Genomic DNA, 15,000 nt, shown 5'->3' with positions numbered 1-15,000 from the left:
GTGACACTTCTAATTCTCTGTCTTTTCTTTTTTGACGCTTAGTTTTATTATTTATCCTTTATCGACAACAATCGACAACAGATAATTTCATCGACAAATGATAATTTAGGTTACAGTTATGAAATAGTAATCAAGTTACCCCATTAATTACATTTTTAGAGCAGCAGTTTGTATAGCATTTCACAGGACTATGAGATAGACCACCCATTAATTGTATTTAAGGAAACTAATTCATTTGCCCATAATTCTATTTCTGATCAGTTTCCGTTCTTGGGAAACAGAGCCCAGTGACGCAGATAGGATTAGACTGAATATTGTAAATATAGCAGATTATACGTTGACATTATAAAATCATTATAACTGACTTTCTTAAAAGACAAAGTTTTGGTGAAATATCTGTCTGCATATATTTTTTTTCTAACAAATGTCACATCTGACTGTTCTCTTAAATATTAAACTATTGGTTTCCAAGCTTTTTTTACTCCTGACCCCATTTTAACGTCACAAATTTCTGGCGACCCCAGACATTCAAAATGAAAAGACATTTTTTGCTCAAATTAATTTGTTTTTGATCATGTAATCATTTGCTATACTATGTTGCAAATAAACATTAACTTTAGACGACATTTAGTCTATTTAATGTATATTATTATGGACGGAGGCAGTAAATCCAGGTGTAGATTACTGCACAAAGGGAGAATTTTATTTCTCTTGGTCAGGATATGTCCAGTCAGTCCAGCTGTGATTTGCAAGGCTGACAATTAATACTGAACAAACAAGAACTGAAACTGTGAATTATGAAAGAGCTGCAGCATCTGAAACTGACCACAATGAACATTTGACAGATAAACAGAACCACAGTGCTGCAGTTTCACACTCACAGTTTGTCATGTCCTTTATGGATTGGGATTGTCTCTGTCAACTCACCATATATTTTTTATCAGTATTTTTTTTTGTTGTTGTTTTTTATGAATTACTAGAAATTTCAGGCGACCTCATTTGAATTCCAGGCGACCCCACGTGGGGTCCCGACCCCAAGGTTGAAAAACACTGTATTAAACATACTGATATGAAGATGTACTGAATTTGTCTGGTTTGCCTTCACTCTCTTATGGTTTATATTTGTACACTTAAAAGACAGAATCATATGTGTTTCTTGGCTAAAGCCGTGTTTGACCGGTTGTTGTTGTTTGTGGTGATCAGAGAAGCAGAACGCAGCATCGATCAGAAAGTGGACACCGGCGCGATACTGAAGAGACGGGAGAAGAAATGGATTCAGTGTCCAGAAACCTCAGCGTCCTCCTCAGAGAACATGAAAACAACTGCCGCATAAAGAAGTAAGAGATAATAAAGACAACGAAAAGTAACAATTTGAAAAGTTTGTACTTCTAGATCTTAGAAGTAACACAAGTAACACAAGAGGTCAGGTCATTTTCAACCCTAAAGACATTTTATCACGTTACTTTTTTTTTTGTTTGTTTTGGTTTAAAGGCTCTACTTTGTCCATTTAAGCGTTGATATGTTATTATTATTCTTAGGCTTCCATCCTGCCATCATATTTCCATCCTTCTGCTCAGGTAAAGGTTCACTGGCAGACTCCTTCTCTTTCAGATCCACCTCTGCAGATCAATCCAGGGACACAGACGTGCTCCTGCGGGCGTTGGTAGAAGCAGAGATTGATGGCGTGGCTGTAGCCAATCAGCTGACGTCTCTGAAGGAAACTGTTGACAGCCTCGCTAAGGTAAATACACAACAAGAAATTAGATAGATAGATAGATAGATAGATAGATAGATAGATAGATAGATAGATAGATAGATAGATAGATAGATAGATAGATAGAAATGTCATTGATTTTCGAACATAGTATAAAAAATAAATCCAGTTAAATATTCAATCTCAATATGTAAAAAGTGTTGTGTGACATAAAAAGTAACATGTGCATACTATTAAAAAATCTGTTTAAAAGTCTGTAAAATAGTCCTACTGTTGGATTTCCATTCTCCTGTGGGTGTTTGGCTTCCTTTAGTTTAGTTTATTTGGCAGGGACCATGTACAGGAAACGTTAAACACAGAGTAGAGATTTTGCGGAGGTTTGGACAGAGTTAATATTTGATATGTGTCATATTTAAGAGTTATTTTGTGGAGCTGCCATGGGACATTGTGGCCAGTAGAAAAAGATGTGGTGCGTGGACTTTATTGGTTCCAAACTGGGAAACTGTAGTACAGCAGCATGACAAACAGTAAAAATAGAATATAAGAATAAAAATAGATAATAATAATGATAATAATAATAATAATAATAATAATGTTTTGCCTAAAGAGGAATAAAAACACTCAGGAAAAAAATCTGGACTCAGGTTCTCATATTTTGTTTCGTGGAGGCTTGGACAGAGTTTATTTTTGATATTTGTCGTATTTATTTTGCAGTTATTTTGTGGAGTTTCATGGGACTTTGCGGCCAGTAGAAAAAGATATGATGAGGGGGCAGGGGTAAATAAATTGTACTTTGTCCTGCTCCTTTTCAAATATGTTTTTTTTCCTCTTTCTAAGTTTTTCTTTGCTATTTTTTGTTTTAAATTCAAAATAAACAAAAAAAAAACAAAATAATGAGGAAATATTTCAGAGTGCAGCTCATCCGTTCTATGTGCTTTTGAAAGCTGAGCATGGGATGTAGGTCAGGGGTTCCCAAACTGGGGTACCCCAGGGGTATTTAGAAGAAGCCCAGGAGGTACTTGAAGGTTTTTGGGAAAAATACATTAAATAAGTCATCATGTACTGAATATACGGGTATGGGTCCTGGTTTTACCTTGTGCTTCAAAATTTTGTCGTATTTATTTGCAGTGACTGTAAAAGGAATCTAATCTAATGTAATCTCATTTAATCTAATCTAATGTAATCTAATCTAATACAAAATAAATGATGATAATTAAAGCTGAAATATAAAACACAATAAATACATTCATGTAATAGTTTTATTGTCGATCGTCTTGTTGACGTTTTGGTAACATTTGAAGAACATTTATATTTTATATTATTCAAAATGAGTTTATTTGAGTAGATAAGGAATTATATTTTTGTTGATGAAAGGTTCATTTATAAATTAATCGCCAGTTTATTTATTTTTCTTATCAGTGAAAGAGGACACTTCAGTTTATATTTTGCACACAAAATTTACTCAATTTTTTTTAATACATATATTGCAGTTACTCAAATTTGACTGAATTTGCATGGCTTCACTGATGCCACATAACAGGTGCCAGTTGTTAACCTTGTTTTGAATAATAACAATTACTTATTTTGCCGAATGCTGCTTGTTTTGTTTTTGCTATGTTATTATGTTTATTATGCTACTGTTATGTCTTTGTTTTGTGTTTAGAAAAGAAAAAGAAAAATGACTAATAAAGAATAAGTGTAAAACAAACATATATTACAGTTAAATATATGTTGTTTACAAAGTGTTGTAAATATAAATAGACACCTTTGGCACAGGAACTAATTTCGCCAAATTTTTTTCAATCAGAAATGCTGAAGCGAGAGTTAGGAGTACGTGGATAAAAAAGTCTATTTCAGGGTTGGAACTCCACTGTAAAAAGTCTGAGAACCACCGGCCTAGTGGAACGCCCAGATTCCTGAATTCTTTTCCGTTGTCTGTATTTTTGACTGGATTGTTTTGCAGGATAAGCGGCTGTCAAAGTTGCAGACAGCTTCGTTTGGACGGCAGCAGAACCTGTTACTGGAGAAGATGGAGATGTTCGACAGCACGAACCACAGCCTTCGAGAGCTGCTCAGAGAATGGACGGAGCAAGAGGTACAGAAAGCAGACGCAGACCCTCCCACAGGACGAACGAAAGCAGAAAACTACAGCAGACAGCCCGGTCTAGATCAAACCTGTCATTGTGTTGTTGTCAGAGAGAATCCCTGGTGTGGTCGCAGCAGAAGGACGCTTTAATGAAGAGACTGTCCCACAGTGAGACGGAGAACATTGTGAGTAATACATGTGTTTGTCTTCTGTTTTTAATGAATGAATGAATGAAATCTTTCTTTTGAACATCTAGGCAGTGAAATCAAAACAAAAATCAACCAACAAAATATAAGTACTGGTACATAAATGGTTGATAAGCAAACAAACAAACAAACAACAATAATAATAATAATAATAATAATAATAATAATAATAATAATAATAATAATATAAATAAAACAAATGAAATGAAATTATACATGCTTGAAAAGGAGTAGGAAGAAGTAAAAACTTATATACTCCTACCCCCAATTTCTATTCCTTATCATCACTATATAGCAATTATTATTTTGTATGAATATCAATAATAATAATAATAATGATAATAATAATAATAATAATGGTATAACTTCTGTCATCATTCATCTGATTTGCCATCTGATTTCTCTTGTTTTTTTTGTTTTTTTTTACTCCTACAGCGACTTTTGGCCAAACTCAGCAGCAAAGAGAAAGAGGCTTTCAAACTTGCTGAGCACTTGGACTTCGAAAAGGTTTGTGCTTCATGACCTGAGGATTTAAAGGGCTCATATTTGTCTGAACCCACTTTTCAGTCTGTGGTTCATTTCTTTGTGTATTTGGACCCTAATAGTTCAGACAGTTTGAATCTGAACCCTCCAGCTGCTGCAAAATTATCTTTAGATTCATTTGGGCAAAAATCTAGTGGATTTCTACAACCGGTTTGAATTCCTGCTTAATATCTTATGTTTTATAACTAGTTCCGTCTCCACATTTGCTCATATCAGGTCCAGACTTCAGTCGAACATTTCTCCAGTATTTCTCCATAATTGTTTGTCGTCATCAGTGGTTGTAGTAAAAACTGAAAATCTGTCCAAACTCGGAGCCCATTACCTCAAATGTTCAGTTGTTGGTTGGGGACGGGACAGAGCAGCACAGCCAATAACCTTGGAGGGGGTGGGGCCTGAAGTGTCTCCTGTGCATTTAAAGGGCCAGCACTCCAAACCACCTTTCTGGTGTCGTTACTCAGAAATAGGGTTGAAGATGGACCTGTGGAGTTGAATGAATGAAGAATTCAGAGCCAAGCAGAGCATTTACAGTTTATGGAGACCACAGGGAAATGTGGGAAAATGTGGGAAAAAAAGAATTCCATTAAAAAAAAAAAAAAAAAAAAAGCAAAATATCACTCCTTTAAGTCCTAATATTTTAGACCAGTGGTTCCCAACCTTTTTTGTACTACGGACCGGTTTCATGCATGAAAATTTTCCACAGACCGGGTAGAGGTGCAGGCGTTCCAATAACAAAAACCTGTGTCAGTTCAGAGCATGTGATCTGAAACACTTCCACTGTACATCAGACAATTCCACTGATTCTACAGTAGAATATCTACTCACCCTAATGCAGAACCAGTGGAACCCTGGACTGGTTTCCCTGCAACTAGACGGTCCCATCTGGGGCTGATGGGAGACACACAGTCCAGGTGTGTTCCGCAGATCCAGTCTACTCATCGTAGAAAACCCAGACACACAAACATATGAGGTTGGAAACAGAAGAAGGACTTTCAGGGCTTTTGTGGCGATATCCTCCTATTCTGCTGTGACTTGAATCCAGAATGCACAGAGGTTTGAAGTTGTCTCAAACATGGATGGATGTGTCGGAGCAGTTTGGAGGTGCTTGTGTGTCACCTGTTGAGATGAACCTGGAACTGAGGCAGGAATCCTCATATTTCCTTCTAAATGCAGCTTTCTGTTTGCAGGCAGTCTGTCACCCTTCTGCAGACTCATCATTTCTTCGTTTCTTCCCGAAAAAGTTCTCCAGTGAATTTTGTTTTTGGCTCATTTCTTTAGCTTGTGTTTCTACTGATTCACGAAATGGAGTGGTTGCGAGGCGAGGGCAGAAACGGTCACCTTTCAAAATAAAATCTCCACAAGACTAATGGAAAAAATTGCTTTAATATTAACCACAATCTTTTTTTCTTTGCGGCCCGGTACCAAATGATCCACTGACCGGTACCGGTCTGGGGACCGGGGGTTGGGGACCAGTGTTTTAGACCACAGGTGTCAAACATGCCGAAGGGTCCAGTCCAGCCTGTGGGATGAATTTGTGAAACTCCAAAATTTGACCAAAGATATTAATAATCATTTTACTTCAGGTTCCACATTCAGCCCAATCTGTTCTCAAGTGGGTCGAACTGTGAATTATTATCATAATAACCTATAAATAATGACAACTCCAAATTCTTCTCTTTGTTTTAGTGTAAAAAAGTTAAATTACATGAAAATGTTTACTTCTACAAACTATCCTTTAACCAAAAAATATGAATAACCCGAAAAAATACAAACAAGCTGAAATGTCTTAAGAAAAATAAATGTAATTTTACGAATATTCTGCCTGTTACTAAATGTTTTGTGTGTTTATATCCACTGTGATCTGTAACTTATTATGACCTACTGTTCCCAAAATATAACCACATCTATTCTGGGTCACTGGCAACTTACAAACCAAATTTGGTATGAATTCAACCAATAGTTTTGCAGCTAAAGTGTTAACGAAGAAAGAAAGAAACAAACAAACTGAACCAAAACCAGTACCCCTTGCCTTGGGGGTAATAAAAATGTTAATACAGTTTACTTGAAATAAAGTACTAAACTAAATGTTAGTTAGACAAAAACAGGTAAAAAAAATATATGTATATAAGAAATGAGTGAAAAGTACAATGCAAGTGGTTGAATTTACTAAATATTAAAAGGAAAATGCCTGAAATGACAGAAGACACAACTGTAAGAGAGAATGTAATTATAAAGTACGTCATACACTTTGATGCCGTTGAACATAAAGGGCATGACTTCAGTTGAACGGTGACAGATCGTTGCAGTCGTACCTGTAAATAAAACCCCCGTTTACCTTCTGCTGCTGCAGGAAACCGTCAGGACCACAGAGGAGCTTTCAAAGCTTCTGGAGTCGACCCGTCACCATCTGGAGTCTCAGCTGAGCCGAGCCGACGCCGAAAAGACCCAGCTCACAGCGCAGATCCAGGTCTGCAGAGACCCCAAACACACAACACCTTCACTGTCACAAACAGGGCTGTGTATCTGGCAATACAATACAAATCACAATACTAGGATCACGATACGATATATCCCGATATATCATGATACTGTTAAAAAGCCAGTTTTTTGTTTGTTTTTTTAAATTATTCTTTTCTTGAAGAAATAAATTACACCAGAAATCTGCACAAATGCTAAACACATTTTTATTTGATCCCAACAGGATCTGATGCTATATCACAAAATGTTCCTGTGGTAAATCTGAAATTCTGTTTTGCAGACATTACAGTTTAAGATCCTGTTCAAATGTTCACATATTCTGTTAGTTCAGAACTAACATCAGAGCATTATTTTTGTGGGATCCCAACAAAGGAACTAACATTATTTAATAAAACAGTGTTAAATAATGATAAATAAAATATAAACAAAAAAGAAAAACAAAAAACCAGAAATGAACCTCCATAATATCTGCATTTGAATAAATACCTAAAATATCGATACAGTACTTTTTAGTATTGATACAATATTGTGAAATGAAATGTCGCGATAAATTGCAGAACCGATATTTTTTTACACCCCTAGTCACATATGGACTGACTGTTGGGTTCATATCAGTCTTCACAACTGGACCTAACGCCAACCTTTAAAGCTCAAGGACTTGGTCGTTTCAGTATATTGTAATTAAAGTGATCTGAGAGGAAAAAAGAATTGTTCCCCCATCGGTGGATTCTGTTTTCGATTTGTGTCATCGATGGGTTCTTCAGACTCTTCTGCTATACTCTGTGTCTCAACAGAGAAGTTTGGAAAAGTATCACCTGTTTTCCTGGTTCAAATATATTTCTGTTAACCCAAAAAAGACCCAAACATCCACTGGTGACCAAACCATCTACTGATCTAAACTGTTTAACACCTGATGATCCACTAATCCTATCAATACATGTCAATAATTGGTGTAAAATACAGTTTTACCTTAATCATTCATAGGATAAAATGTGCAAAAACTTACAAAATGAGCAAAATATTTGAAAATTGAAGAAAAACAGAACAAACAGAAACTTGAAATGTGGCATAAAATTTGAATAAATAGTTCTAAAGTGAGGAGAAAATGAGTAAAATACTTAAAAATGAGTAGAGTTCATCATTTCATCCCATCCAGAACCCTGTATTCATTCAGTTAACCCTCAGAAACCAAAACCATCTACTGATCTAAACTGTTTAATACCTGCTGATCCACTAATCCTATCAATACATGGAAATAATTGATGTAAAATACAGTTCTTTATCTTTTCATGGTCATCAGATATGACCATATTTGGACATTCAGAGCCTCCGTAGTTACCGTGGAAACACCATCATCTTCTACAACATTGATTCACCGTGACAGTGGATGGACACACTTTGTTTATATTAAATAATAAATAAAATGAACAAAAAGGAATTAAAAAAACCAAACAAATAATACAAAAAAATGAGTTAAAAAAAGAATAAAATAAGTAACAAAATGAACAAAAACAGCCAACGTGATCAATAAAATGAACGAAAATTAATAATAAATCAACAAAATAATAAGTTACACGGGCCAAATTAGCCACAAACTGAATAAAATTGAAGAAAAACTAATGAAAGAGGAAACAAAATGTAGAAAAATAAAACGAGTAACAAAATGATCAAAAACAAATAGCATAATAGATAAATAGAATAAAAATGAACAAAAAGATTTTTTAAAAAATTGCAAAATAAGTGACCCTTTTGGATGTTCAGAGTTAGTTACCGTGGAAACAGCGTCATCTTCTACAACACTGATTCACCAGTAAAACCCATGGAGTTGGATCAGTGACTTGTTTTTTGTTCAGTTATTGATATCTTTGCTGAAAATCACTTTTTCCTTCACTTTTCTCTGTTTTTGTTATAATAACCCTCAAATTTAATCTGAGCTTTAATGAACATCTACATGATCAGTGAATGAAATATAGGAAAATACATGATTTACACTGAAAAAACACAAAATACAGAGGATAATATTATAATAAAAGGTGATAAATCACTTAAGACTGGTTAAAAATGGAGAGATTAGAAGTAGCTGTGGGTCTTTATGGGCTGAATCGTTCTTTGACTTGTTCTACCTGGTGGTTAATTCGTCAGAGGATGCAGCAGATCTACGAGCATCAGCAGGAGGAGCTGCAGAGTCTGAGGAGCCGGAAGGAGGAGGAGGAGGTGGAGAGGAGACACCAGGAGGAGTCCACCAGGCAGCTGACCGAGAAACTCCAGGAGAAGGTACTGCCACTAAAGCTGGGACGTCCAGCGGATGTTAGCTCAGGTTCTACAGTCAGCCCCATACGATGTAAAGTGGATCAGAACCAGACAAATAACAACAGGGACGTTACAAAATGAAAACCTGTACATCTACAAACTATACCTAACCTAGAAGAATGTAAACAATCATGAATAACCTGAGAATAAGTGCAATTTTAACAGTATTATACCTCAGTTTAACATTCACACATGTACATTACAACGTATAAATCACACTGGATCTGTAAATACACAAAACATTTAGTAACAGGCAGAATATTATGAAAATTACACTTATTTCTCTTAAGACGTTTCATGTTGTTCATATTTGTTCCCGTTTTGTGTTGAAGGATAGTTTGTAAATGTAAACAAGAAAATGTTATTAATAAAAATAACTATAAAAACAGTAGGGAAAACAGGCAATTGCACATTAGAAAGTACCAGTAGAATACATAATAAAGTAGGAATAATAATTATAAATAATAATTGATAAGTAATGATGTTGTGTGTGTTTCAGTAACTTTTAAATAAGGATAAGTGTCTTTAAATGCATGATAATTCATACAGCTCTGTTCAACTGTGCATAGAAGAACTGAAAGGGTTCTATCTGTACTCTTCTCTTTCACTTTGTTTTAACTGATTATTATTTATGTTTTATTGATTATGCTTTAATTGTAATTGTGTGTTTTTAATCTGTCTCTTTTCCATTTTTTAAAGCACTGTGAATTGCCCTGTGTATGAATTGTCATACAAATAAATCTGCCTTGCCTTATAAGTACAATAATCAAATTTCTTTACATTAGAATAGTGTTCAAGTTACTTTAGATTAAACCAAATTCATACTAATACAATGATCAAGTTTCTTTCACTGTATAGTTCATTTTAATTGCATGAACTTAAAGTAACTTGATCACTGTATTTATACTAATTTAAAGAAATTTGATTATTGTGCTTTTATGATTTATTATGTATTTGAAGAGACTTATCCTTATTTAAAAGTTACTGATTACATGAGGTAATTTGCATCACCTGTCTGTATAAACAGCCGTGTGTCATGATCTGTCCCACGTCTGATGAAGGGCTGTGGCCTGAAGCGTCACTACTGTGGTGAATAAAAACGTTTTTGGGAGCTCACAGGTTATCTCACAGGTGTCAAACATGCGGCCCGGGGGCCAAATCCAGCCCACCAAAGGGTCCGATCCAGCCTGTGGGATGAATGTGTGAAATGCAAAAAATACACTGAAGATAACAATCAATGGTGTCAAAATCATTTTAATTCAGGTTCCACACACACAGATCAATATGATCTCAAATGGGTCAGAACCAGTCAAATACTATTATAATAACTGATAAATAATGACAACTACAAATCTTCTCTTTGTTTTAGTGTAAAAAAAGTAAAATTACATGAAAATGTTTACATCAACAAACTATCCTTTTACAAAAAATGTGGACAACCTGAAAATGTCTAAAGAGAAGCACAGTAAATGCAATTTTACCAATATTCTGCCTGTTACTAAATGTTCTGTGTATTTGTAATTGTAATGTTCAGTAACCTGCTCTACCTCCAAGTACTTTAAATTCAAATGTGCAATAACTAGTTTTCCTCTCAGTACTCTTATTATTATTATTATTATTATTATTATTATTATTATTATTATTATTATTGTTATTATTATTTTATTTTTTTTATTATTATTATCACTCTTTTTTTGTAATTATCTTTTTATTATTATTTTTTCAGTCAGCATCATCTTAGCATTTTACATCATTTACATGACTTCTATGTATGTAAAGAAAAAAAAATATATTAAAAAAAAAAACAAAAAAAACCAAACAAACCACAAAACATACTCATACAGGGAAGCACTGACAAATAGTAAAAATATACAAAGCAACCCATCATTTCACATTCCATTCTTTTCCCTTGTATAAGATGAACATTGAACATTTAACATGTAGCATGAACCCAGGGTTTACATGGATCTACATGCACATTACTCTTATCCAGTAAAATCAGCTCTTACTAGTTTTATAAAATCAACCCAGTTTTTCCAATACTTTGTGAATTTGTCTGAATCCAGTCTGACAGAGAAAGTCAACTTCTCCATCCTATAGATGTCATCTCTAACCTCCATCCAGTCCTCCATTTTTGGTCCATCCTTTTTTAGCCACTTCCTAGTGATGCCTTTTTTCCCTGCTACCGACAATATTCTGAATAGATATCTGTCCTGTGAATGTGTTCTCCCCTGGTTCTCTTCCCAAGTATATAGATTCAAATGTGAATGGAAATTGGATTTTGAAAATTTTCTCCATGCTTTTCTTCAAATTCTGCCAAAAAGGCACAATATAAGGGCGGTCCCAAAATATATGAAAATGATTGGTTTTACTTTCACCACATAATCTATTACTCTTTTTTTTTTTTTTTTTTAATAATACTCTATTTTACAAATGTGTATTTGTGCTTGTATGTGCATTAACTGTTTTTTTACCTCCGCCAAGGAGGTTATGTTTTTGCCAGGGTTTGTTTGTTTGTTTGTCTGTCTGTCTGTTTGTTTGTCTGTCCGTTAGTGTGCAACATAACTCAAAAAGTTATGGACAGATTTGGATGAAATTTTCAGGGTTTGTTGGAAATGGGATAAGGAAGAAATGATTAAATTTTGGTGGTGATCGGGGGTGGGGGGGCCCGTGGGGGGGGCCACTGATCAGCCTTGGTGGAGGTCTGCGCTCTCCGAGTGCTTCTAGTTTTATATGTTTTAGCTGTGTTTTATGTTTTGTATCTGTCTTTTTTTTCATATCTTCATCTTTTTCTAACTCTTTTTCTGACTCGGGGAAATGCACAAGAATTCCAATGTGCCTATACTGCTATGTATCTGTGCAAATGGCAAATAAAGTCTATTCTATTCTATTCTATTCTATTCTATTCTATTCTATTCTATTCTATTCTAGTGTAAGCTGTAACGCACATGTGTAAATGATAAACTGATAAACTGAGGCAGAATATTATTAAAATTACACTTTTTTTTCTTAAGACATTTCAAGTTGTTCAATTTATTCAGATTTTTACAGAAACTTTGTAGATGTAAACATTCTTATAATATAAATTTACATTTTTCGCTGTTATTATTTTACTGGTCCGGCCCACTGCAGATCATATTGGGGGGAATGTGGCCCCTGAACTAAAATGAGTGTGACACCCCTGGGCTATCTGACTCTTTCATCCACAGTTTTTTTGGGATCCTGCACACACACCTTTTAGGTACTGGATGTGTGTGTCACCACCACCTCTGCTCATATGTGTGTGTGTTTGACAGGAGTCCCAGTTGGCCCAGGCTCTGTCCACGTCCAGCGACTGGTGTCTCCGTCATTCGAAGGAGGCGGCAGCTCGAGGACAGATGGAGGACGAGGTGTCTGCTCTCAAACAGTGAGTGGAGTCAGACAAACAGCAGCACATCCATGGGAAACATCCACCATCTACGTGTGTTTATTCATTAGTGCTGTCAAACCATGAACATTTTTAATCACATTAATCACGATGATGGATTAATATGCATTATCGCGTTAATTTTGACAGCCCAATTATTCCATTATTCACATGGTTGTGCATTAAAATAAGCACATTGTATTATTATTGCCATTTTACTACTTGTTCTTTTTACTAGTTCTTTACAATGTGGAATTGTCTATTTCAATACTTTTTTTCTTTTCTTTTCTTTTTTTTTTTTTTTTACAGTTATTGTTTTGCTATTTTCTTGTGGTATTTCTTGTGTGTGTATCTTGTGTGTGTGCTGCTATTGGAACCTCAACCTCAGAGAGCCCTGCCCACAGGATCAAAAAAATTACTATCTAATCTAATCTAATTTGATCTAATCTAATGTAATCTAGTGTAATCTAATCTAATCTAATCTAATCTAATCTAATGTAATCTAGTGTAATCTAATCTAATCTAATCTAATGTGATCTAGTGTAATCTAATCTAATCTAACTTGATCTAACGTAATGTAATGTAATTTAATCAAATCTAATCAAATCTAATCTAATGTAATCTAGTGTTATCTAATCTAATCTAATCTAATCTAACGTAATGTAATGTAATTTAATGTAATGTAATGTAATCTAGTGTAATCTAATGTAATCTAATCTAATCTAATATAATCTAACCTAATATAATGTAATCTAATCTAATCTAATATAATATAATGTAATCTAGTGTAATCTAATATAATGTAATCTAGTGTAATCTAACCTAATGTAATCTAGTCTAATGTAATCTAACATAATATAATCTAATGTAATCTAGTGTAATATAACCTAATATAATCTAAAGTAATCTAGTGTAATCTAATCTAATCTAGTCTAATGTAATCTAACATAATGTAATCTCATGTAATCTAATGTAATATAATCTAATGTAATGTAGTGTAATGTAATCTAATGTAATATGATATAAGATAATGCATGCTTTAAATGATTAAGTTTATGACATTATATGAATCCAGAAATATTGCTACATAATGTGTCATCTGCAATAGTGTTGCAGGTTTTTATGTTCTAGTTTAATGTTAATATTAAGTGAAACGTTGTAACTTCAGTGTGGAAAGCTTATCGCAAAAAAAAAAAAAAAAAAAAATCATTTGTCTTTATCCTGACGACTCACTTATAGTTTATTCAGATCAGAATGAATGAGTGTCGTTGTCCACAGGCGGCTGTCGGAGCTCGTCTCTCAGCTTCACTCGACCGAGGAGAGGAGTCGGACGGAGCGGGAGGAACTCCGCGATCAGATTCAGCGTCTCAGCGCCGAGAACGGCTCTGCCCGGCTGGACAACCAGAGACTGAAGGTAAGACTGGAAACCACACGTTCATGTAGACCAGGACTGTCAGACCCAGTTTAGTTCAGAGGACACAGACAGTCCAAGACCATCTGAAGGACCAGTAAAACCAGTAAAAGAATAACAAAACAATTATAATTACAGCATGAAAACGTTTACATGTACAAAGTATCCTGTTAAAAATGTGAACAACATGAACAACCAATAGTTCCATTTTCAGGCATGTGAATGGAACTATTCTGCTGTTCTTCTGTTTAAGATTGTCATGATTGTTGATATTTGTATCATTATGCATGTTTTGCTTGTTCCATATATGTTAAATTTCATTGCATGTTCCAAATAAATCACTAAATCAAAAAATCAATCAAAGAAATTTCTTTAAAAAAAAAAAGTGCAATTTTAACAGTGTTCTGCCTCAGTTTATCATTTATACATGTACATTAAAACACAGTGGATCTACAAATATACAGAACATTTTAGTAACAGGCAGAATATTGGTACAATTACACTTATTTATCTTAAAATGTTACATGTTGTTCATATTTGTACCGGTTATTCACATTTGTTTATGGTTTGTAAATGTAAACGTATTCATGTAATTTTTACACTAAGAGTTGTCACATTTATAGGTTAGTTTGGTGTTATTTTACTGCTCTGACCCACTTAAAATCATATTGCTCTGTATGTGGAACCTGAACTAAAATGATTCTGACACCCATGGTTGTAAATATTTTCAGTGTGATTTTTGCATTTAACAAATTCATCCCACGGGCCGGACTGGACTCTTACCAAGACAGTTTCGGCCCACGGGCCTTATGTTTGACCCCCCAGTATAGATTATAGGCCTGTAACGGT

General features: G+C 34.6%; 1 protein-coding gene across 1 annotated transcript in view; it reads left to right on the top strand.

Moving 5' to 3' along the window:
* LOC115425546 (outer dense fiber protein 2-like) overlaps positions 1 to 15,000 on the top strand; it is a 31,666-nt gene that overhangs the window by 5,914 nt on the left and 10,752 nt on the right. Inside the window, 9 exon segments of the mRNA XM_030143173.1 lie at positions 1,204 to 1,337; positions 1,612 to 1,741; positions 3,678 to 3,809; positions 3,911 to 3,985; positions 4,442 to 4,513; positions 6,897 to 7,013; positions 9,167 to 9,298; positions 12,631 to 12,740; positions 14,019 to 14,154. Of these exon segments, the coding sequence (XP_029999033.1) occupies positions 1,204 to 1,337; positions 1,612 to 1,741; positions 3,678 to 3,809; positions 3,911 to 3,985; positions 4,442 to 4,513; positions 6,897 to 7,013; positions 9,167 to 9,298; positions 12,631 to 12,740; positions 14,019 to 14,154 (1,038 nt within the window).

This window comes from Sphaeramia orbicularis, chromosome 9, assembly GCF_902148855.1.
Source record: "Sphaeramia orbicularis chromosome 9, fSphaOr1.1, whole genome shotgun sequence".
Lineage (NCBI taxonomy): Eukaryota > Metazoa > Chordata > Actinopteri > Kurtiformes > Apogonidae > Sphaeramia > Sphaeramia orbicularis.
This window is presented reverse-complemented; position numbering and strand designations above follow the sequence as displayed.